The sequence below is a fragment of the Chiloscyllium plagiosum genome, unplaced genomic scaffold (assembly GCF_037043375.1).
Source record: "Chiloscyllium plagiosum isolate Xiang-an unplaced genomic scaffold, Cpla_swu_hap1 HiC_scaffold_8, whole genome shotgun sequence".
Lineage (NCBI taxonomy): Eukaryota > Metazoa > Chordata > Chondrichthyes > Orectolobiformes > Hemiscylliidae > Chiloscyllium > Chiloscyllium plagiosum.
Genome location: NW_028270146.1, coordinates 2,528,567 through 2,537,382, shown reverse-complemented (window position 1 = coordinate 2,537,382; position 8,816 = coordinate 2,528,567). Strand labels below are relative to the sequence as shown.

General features: G+C 47.7%; 1 protein-coding gene across 8 annotated transcripts in view; it reads right to left on the bottom strand.

Annotated features, from left to right (window-relative positions):
• Positions 1-3,202: 3,202 nt before the first annotated feature.
• LOC122555459 (uncharacterized) overlaps positions 3,203-8,816 on the bottom strand; it is a 47,238-nt gene continuing 41,624 nt past the window's right edge. For 7 of the 8 annotated variants that reach the window (XM_087989537.1, XM_087989539.1, XM_087989536.1 and 4 more), the window contains one exon: positions 3,203-6,713. In XM_087989537.1, coding sequence (XP_087845663.1) covers positions 5,464-6,372 — 909 coding nt within the window. In that variant the 5' untranslated portion in view covers positions 6,373-6,713 and the 3' untranslated portion in view covers positions 3,203-5,463. Of the gene's footprint in view, positions 6,714-8,185; positions 8,480-8,816 lie in introns of all 8 variants that reach the window. The other variant, XM_087989533.1, reaches the window with a different exon arrangement.

Sequence of the window (8,816 nt, the reverse complement as noted above, 5' to 3'; positions counted from 1 at the left end):
TGCAGAACACGCCATGATGGCGTGTTACAAAAAGTGAGTGGTGTATACTGAGCAGCATGTTACATGGGAAGAGCTGTGTGTGCAGGACAGTATCCAGTTTTTTAAAAATTCACTTGTGGGATATAGGCACAAGTGGGTGCCTATATCTGGCCACTGGGTGGCCAGCACTTATTGCCTGCCCTACCTGCCTCTGAACTGAGTGGAATTCTAGGCCTTTTCAGAGGGTGGTTAAGAGTCAACTACATTAAGTGTGGGTCTAGAGTCACATGTAGACCAGACCAGGTAAACTCGGAGACATCAGTCACTGGACCCAAAACATTAGCTCTGATTTCTCTTCATAGATGCTGCCACACCTGCTGAGCTTTTTCAGTAATATCTGTTTTTGTTTCAGGTAGGGTTGGCAGCTTCCTTCCCTAAAGGACATTTGTGAACCAGATAGGTTTTTCTGACAATCGATAATGATTTCATGATCATCAATAGATTCTTAATTCCAGATTTTCTTTTTTCCATTGAGTTCAAATTCCACCATTTGCTGCGGCAGGTTTCCTGATTAATAGTTTAGCGATAATACCAACAGGCTATTGTCCCCCCATGTTAAAGACGGCGTGCTGTATATTGGTTTTTGATTTTGAGAGGGAGTTGTGACTGACCGTAAGAGCTGTGTTTTTGAGTGAACAAGGTTTTTGTCTGGAAGTCATCCTTCTCACACGTCCTCACTAACACATAACTTTATCTGATCAGTTGCTGACGTCATGTTCGACACATCAATGAGAAAAATCTCCAAGAACTGTGCATTTAAAGAGCATAATCAGAGCTGTGTACCGCACGTTAAGACCCAACCACATTGTTAACTCTTTCACTGCTTTCCTCTGTTTTGTTGATCACACTCCTCGCATCGTTATATTCAGTTAGAATGGTTAAATCGTTTAACCCACACGGATGGGCTTGAAACCAGTGGTTTATTTGTAGTGGTTATTTTGCCAGCATTTGTCTCAGAATGTACATGCATGTGACACGCAAACACACATTACCAGCAACTCCTTGACCCTTCATCCTCCGTCATCAAACCCATGTTCACACTTTACCAAGATGGGAGAGTGGGAGACTGAAATCAGAAATCACTCTGACAACTGAAATTATCCCTGAGACATCTGTCAGTTAGGAATGGTGGTGGACAATTAAACAACTCACTGGAGGAGGATGCCCACAAATATTTCCATTCTCAATAATGGAAGAGCCCAGCATATCAGTGTAAAAGATATGGCTGAAGCTCTTGCAGCAATCTTCAATCAGAACTGCAGAGTGGATGACCCATCTCAGCCTCCCTCTGTGATCCTCAGCATTACAGATACCAGTCTATGGCCAATTCCAGTGGGATGGGGTGTACTGTAAGCATGTAGTACAGACTTGGGAGTGTACAGTGGTGGTGTACAGTTAGGGAGGGATGTGTGGGAGGAGTGGAAAGTAGAATGGGTGGGAAGTAGAATTGCATTGGGGAAGTTGTGTGTGGGGGGAGGGGTGCGTGGAGGAGAGGTATGGATGATGGGCGTATGATGGAGGGATGTGAGGAGGAGAGTACGGAGGCAGGGGTGTATGGGGAAGGGTGTTTTGGGGGAACAAGTGTATGGAGGAGGGATATATGGAGAGGGGTGTTTGGGGGGTGATGGGTGACTGGCGGGAATGTTGTCTGGGGAAGGTGTGCATACAGGGAGGGGTGTTTTGGAGAGACGAGCATTTGGGGGGAGAGGTGCATGAGGATGAACAGTGGAGGATGTTGGTGGGCAGAGTTGTATTTTGGCGTTCCTGCTGGTTGGTCTGCTCTTTGAGATCCTCTCTGCCTGCAGCAATTGGTTTGCAAATGTTTATTACACAAACATTACCCTATTTTACTGATTACTGATTTAATTGTGAGATTATTTTCCTGCATGGTGCAGGGCACAGGAAGAGGGCACCCAGTCCATTGTGCCAATACTCCCATCCTTCTGCCCATTCCTCACAATGCAGCAACAAAAACTGAAATTGCTGGAAAAACACAGCAGATCTGGTCTGGCAGCACCTGTGGAGAGAGAACCAGAGTTAATGTTTTGAGTCCAGTGACTCTGGCTCAGACTCCCACCGCAGTTTTCTCTTAGAAAAATGATTGGAATTCCTTTTGAACACCTCGATCGAATGTTCCTCAGTGACAGTAATTGGCAGCGTATTCTCGATCCCAGGCACTCGCTGCCTGGAAACTTTCTTATCTCATTGGCGGCGTGTTGCTGCTGCAGCATGAGGGAGCTGTTGGACACCAATGTGATCGCCTTAAATCTGTGCACCTCTGCTTCTCGATCCACCCAACACTAAGATCGAGTAGTCTATCTGTCCAGATAAATCATGCTTTTGTCCCTGTTTGCTCTCAATCATTTCTGCAGAGCTGAGAGAGCTCTCACCTTGCATTAGAGCTAGCAGAATCTTCCAGCCTCACTGGGCATCACACTTGAGTGCACTGACCTTTAGGGCAAGGCCATGACCATTCCCTCCAATCGGAAAACATCAAACCTTCCCCCCAAATCCCTGCCCACCAGAGCTGTCAGCCAATCATAGTGCTCCAGCTGTAGCCAGGCAGAAAACCTAGATAGGGATGGGTGGTAGTAGGGGATGCGGTTGCAGTAAGGGGTTGGGGTGAGGTAGGGAATAGGGAGATCAAGCTTGGAGTCTCTTTCGGGTAGGTGGGGTGTGGGGAAAGGGCAGAGATTTGGGACCCCTTCCTCTTTCCGTCTGTCCATCCTGCTGGATCATGGTGTCTCCTCTACAGGCCCAGAGTGTCCTGGAATACAAGTCTCCAGTCAAGGTATCTGTGTGTCCCCAGGACAGGAGTTAGAGGAGGGAGAGAGGGTAAAGAGTCTGAATAAAACTGGAAAGCTCAGTGAGGAGCATGAGTCCCTCCTTCATCATCAACAGTAGCTTTATCCTTAGAACCCAGCCACAGTACCTTCACCCTTGCTCTCTCCACCCTCCATCACTCACCTCAAGACCTGTGACTGGTCCAGAAGAACATTGATCCCAACACAATTCTGCAGCCTTCTAGAAAGTTCTCTCTGATTCTCCTGAGTCTAAATTAAGGCGTGGGTGATGTGAGGAACATGTGGTGGGAACACAGACAGCGTTCAGTTCTTGGAGCTGGTTGGGATTAATTGGTGCTGTGCTACAGAGAGAGAGGAGGTCAATGTCTGGTCAGTCTCTGGTTAGTGACAATGTTTTTACATTTAGTAAATTTTAACACAGTGTACATAAAAAAACCCATCTGGGTTCACTAATATCTTTTAAGGAAGGAAGTCTCCTATCCTTACCTGGTCTGGCTTACACGTGATTCCAGGCTCTCAGTAATGTGGTTCACTCTGGAATGCCCACTGGGCAATTAGGGATGGGCAGTAAACGCTGGCCTAGCCAATGACCATCCTCACTCTGTGAACAAATGAAACCATCCAGCCAACTGAACTAATCAACTTCCTGTATTATTTATCTCTTTCTTGAAAACATTCAATGTTTTGGCCTCAATCGCTTTGTGATAGAGAATCCCACAGGCTCAGCACTCTCTGGGTGAAGCCATTTTTCCACTCTCAGTGCAGATTGATTTGCCCCATACCCTTAGACTGTGACCCCTGGTCCTGTACTCTCTGATCATCAGGAACATCCTTCCTGCAGTTACCCTGTCTAATTCTGTTAGAATTTTATAGGTTTCTATGAGACTCCAACCCCCACCACCCTCTTTCTTCAGAACTACATGAATATAATCCCAATCAACTCAGCCTCTCCTCATATGTCAGTCAGTCCCACCATCCCAGGAATCCATCTGGGAAACCTTTGCTGCATTCCCTCCATTGCTAGAACATGCATCCTCATATAAGGAGACCAAAACTACAGACAATACACCAGGTGTGGTCTCACCAAAGCCCTGTATAATTACAGCAAAACATCCCTGCTCCTGTACTCGAAGCCACTCACTATGAAGATCAACATTCCCTTTTCCCTTTTTCACTGCCTGCTATCCCTACTAACTTACCTTCAGTGACACTGAGGTCTCATTGCAACTTTCCCTCTCTCAATTTATAGCTATTCAAAAATATGCCACATAACCATTTTTAATCTGTTTCAGAGTGACACAGCAAGGTGCTGAAACCACAGGTTCCCTGAAGATTCTGCTCAGTGTTACTCCATGGAAGCTTCGAGAGTTGGTGAAAGGTGGGAGATATAATCCAGGCAAGTGTGTATCCTCTCTCTTTGGGAACTGGGGAAACAAATCCCACCACCTTGGGTCAATGTTAATTCTGACCTGGATATTGTTTTCGAATCTTTGCCAGTGATATTTTCAGGCCGAGAAATTGCAGCAGCAGTGGAGACAGTAACAGGATTGACTTTCCAGCTCAGTGACCTCTCATCAGAAAATATCACAAGCTCCTCTCTGTTTTAATTTCAGATTTAACACCCATATGGTTCAGCTAGCCTACTGAGGGCAGGCTATCTCATCAACACCTTTCAACACTTTCCATCATTTGAAACAGTGAGGGTGAGGGAGGGGCTGAGGGAGAGGGTGAGAAGAAAGGTGAAGGGGGTGAGGGTGAGAGGGGTTGAGGGTGACGGAGAGGGAGGGGGAGGGGTGAAGGAGGGGGAGGGGTGAGGCTGAGAGTGAAGGAGAGTGTGCGCGGGAGGATGAGAGAGGGGGGTGAGAGTGAGAGAGAGGTTTAGGGTGAAGATGAGGGAGCAGGTGAGGGAGAGATGGAGTACGTGAGGGAGAGATTGAGAGACAGGGTGAGGTAGAGAGTGAAGGAGGTGGTGAGGGAGAGTATACACTTGAGGATGAAGGAGGAGGTGGGAGTGAGAGAGGGGCTGAGGGTGCAGGTGAGGGAGAAGATGAGATGGGGTGAGGGAGGGGTTGAGGATGAGGGTGGGGTGAAGGTAAGGGAGGGGTTGAGGGAGAGGGTGAGGGAAGGGGTGAGAGAGGGGTTGAGGGTGAAGGAGGGTGTGAGGATGAGGAAGGGTGGAGGGTGAGAGTGAAGGAGGGGGTAAGGGAGTGGGGAGGGTGAAGGAGTGTTCATGCATGAGGATGAGGGTGGAGGTAAGAGTGAGAGAGGGTTTGAGGATGAGGATGAGGGAGGGGGGTAAGGGTGAATGAGAGGTTGATGGACGGGATGAGGTAAAGGTTGAGGGTGAGGGAGGTAAAGGGTGAGGGTGAACGAGGGGGTGAGGATAAGTGACGGGGTGAGGGAGGGAGTGAGAGAGGGATTGAGGGTGAGGGAGGGGGTGAGGGTAAGGGGGTGAGGGAGAGAATGATGGGAGGGAAGGGGTTGTGGGTGAGGAAGGGGGTGAGGGATGAGTGAAAAGGGGGATAAGAGAGGAGGCGAGGGTGAAGGAATATGTATGTGTGAGAATGAGGGAGGGGTAAGAGTGAGAGAGGGTTTGAGGGTGAGGATGAGGGTAAGGGCGTTAAGAGAGAGGAGTGAGGGTGAAGGAGGGGTTGAGGCAGGGTGTACACGTGAGGATGAGGGAAGGGGTGAGAGTGAGAGAGGAGTGCAGGTGAGGGAGAGGGTGAAGCTGAGAGAAGGGGTGAGAGAAACGTTGAGTGTGAGGAAGGGGGTGAGGGAGAGAATGATGGGAGGGAAGGCATTGTGGGTGAGGAAGGGGGTGAGGGATGAGTGAAAAGGGGGATAAGGGAGGAGGCGAGGGTGAAGGAATGTGTGTGTGAGAATGAGGGAGGGGTAAGAGTGAGAGAGGGTTTGAGGGTGAGGATGAGGGTAAGGAGGTTAAGAGAGAGGAGTGAGGGTGAAGAAGGGGTTGAGGCAGGGTGTACACGTGAGGATGAGGGAGGGGGTGAGAGAGAGAGGAGTGCAGGTGAAGGAGAGGGTGAAGCTGAGAGAAGGGGTGAGGGAAACGTTGAAAGTGAGGGAGGGGGTGAGGGTAAGGGAGGAGGTGAGGGAAGTGAAGGGGTGAGGGAAGGTGTGAGGGCAAAGGAGGGTGTACAAATATGGATGAGGGAAAGAATAAGAGTAAGCGAGGGGTTGAGGATGAGGGACTGTATAAGGGAGGGGGTGAGGGTGGCTGTGAGAGAGAGGGGTGAGTGTGTGAAAGTGAGGAAGGAGGTGAGGGTGAAGGAGGGGTTGAGGGAGGGTATACATATGAGGGTGAAGGTGAGGGTAAGAGCAGTTGAGGGAGGAGTTCAGTGTGCGGTTGAGGGAGGTGATGAGGATAAGGGAGGAGATGAGGATAAGGGAGGAGGTGAGGGAAGGGGTTAGAGAGGTGGTGAGGGTGAGAGAAGGGGTTGAGGGAGTAACATTTGCATCCTCTAAGCCGTTGGCATGTTCCCATTAGGAAGATGGTGGTCACAGTGTCTCCCATTTCAACCTGAATATTCCTGAGTAATCGAGGATCATCCCATTGAGACTTCCTGAGCTTCTGGCAACAATGATGTGATCAGCAGTTCACTGACACACTAAGAGATAAACACAGCTCACTGCTGAGGAAGCTCACCGAGGTTTCTTATCACAGTGAGCTCAGAGTCCATTATTATCATTGAGTTGTCTGATTGGAATATCAGGGCTGAAGAGATGTTTACTGTCACAAAGTCATTTTTGGTGTGAGCTGGAATCTCCACTCTGTGCCCAATGCTGTGAGCCATTCATACAGCATCTATCCTGAGGGATATTTGTCAACTTTGACACCTTCAACGTAACTTCTCCCTTTGAAAAGAGATTAAAAATAAAAATTCAAGTTGATGTGAATCAGTAAAGTTCAATAGCAGAGTATTATAAAGAGCTTTACTCTGTATCTAACCCCGTGCACTCCCTGTCCTGGTAGTGTTTGATGGGGACAGTGTAGAGGGGGCTTTACTCTGTAGCTAACCCCATGCTGTCCTGTCCCACGGGTGTTTGATGGAGGACAATATAGAGACAGTTTTACTCTGTATCTATCCCTATGCTGAGCCCATCCTGGGAGTGTTTGATTGGGACAGTGTAGATAGAGATTTATATTGTATCTAACCCTATGCTGTCCCTGTCCGAGGAAATCTTTGATGGGGACAGTGTACACAGGCTTTACTGTGTATCTAACCCTGTGCTGTCCCTGTCTTGGGAGTGTTTGAGGAAGCTTTACCCTGTATCTAACCTATTACCTCAGGTGTAATTACCAGTCTGTGAACAGGCCATTCTGTCCATTAAGTCTGAGCTGGTGTTTTTGCTCCAAATGGGATTCCACTCTCTCTGCGTTTCCCCAGTTCCTGATCATGACATTCTCTTCCTTTCTCTGTCATGTCCATCCCTATTCCCTTCAATGTATCGAGAGTGTTCACCTTGACACTCCCCAGGGAATGTTCATTCTCTGGGCTCCTGATATGAATGACTCCTCGTCTGAGGAGTGGAGGGAGATTGAGTGGAGGGAGATTGAGGAATGGAGGAGAGATTGAAGAGTTGAGGAAGTTGAGGTGATCAGTACTGTACATAATACTCCAGAAAAGGTTTTACCAAGGCCCTGTATAAAAGTAACTGAGAGTGAGAAGTCTGTGGAATTCACTGCCACAGTAAGTGGTTAAGACTAAAACATTGACTGGTTCCAAGAAGGAGTTAGATACAGTTCTTAGGGAAAAAGGGATCAAAGGGTTTGGGGAGAAAGCAGGAACACGGGTCTGAGTTGGATGATCAGCCATAAACATATTGAATGGTGGAGCATGCTCGAAGGGTCGAATGGCCTGCTCCTGCTCCTATTGTCTATGTTTCTACAACCTCCCTATACTCTGGCATTCAATTCCACTCACAATAAAAGATAACATTCTATTAGTGTTCCCAATTACACGCTATACCTGCATACTGAAATACTAGAGTGTGGAAATAGATAAGTCCCCGGGCTGGATGGGATTTACCCTAGGATCCTCTGGGAAGCCAGGGAGGAGATTGCCGAGCCTTTGGCATTGATCTTTAAATCGTCATTGTCTACAGGAATAGTGCCAGAAGACTGGGGGATAGCAAATGTGGTTCTGCTGTTCAAGAAGGGGAGTAGAGACAATCCTGGTAATTATAGACCCGTGAGCCTTACTTTAGTTGTTGGTAAAGTGTTGGAAAAGGTTATAAGAGATAGGATTTATAATCATCTAGAAAAGAATAATTTGATTAGGGATAGTCAGCACGGTTTTGTGAAGGGTAGGTCGTGCCTCACATACCTTATTGAGTTCTTTGAGAAGGTGACCAAACAGGTAGATGAGAGTAAACCGGTTGATGTGGTGTATATGGATTTCAGCAAGGCGTTCGATAAGGTTCCCCACAGTAGGCTATTGTACAAAATGCAGAGGAATGGGATTGTGGGAGATATAGGAGTTTGGATCAGTAATTGGCTTGCTGAAAGAAGACTGAGGGTGGTGGTTGATGGGAAATGTTCATCCTGGAGTGCAGTTACCAGTGGTGTACTGCAAGAGTCGGTGTTGGGTCCACTGCAGTTCGTAATTTTTATAAACGACCTGGATGAGGGCGTAGAAGGATAGGTTAGTAAATTTGTAGACGACACTAAGGTCGGTGGAGTTGTGGATAGTGACGAAGGATGTTGTAAGTTACAGAGAGACATAAATAAGCTGCAGAGCTGGGCTGAGAGGTGGCAAATGGAGTTTAATGCGGACAAGTATGAGGTGATTCACTTTGGATGGAGTAACCAGAATGCAAAGTACTGGGCTAATGGTAAGATTCTTGGTAGTGTAAATGAGCAGAGAGATCTCGGTGTCCAGGTACACAGATCCTTGAAAGTTGCCACCCAGGTTGACAGGGTTGTTAAGAAGGCATACAGTGTTTTAGCTTTTATTA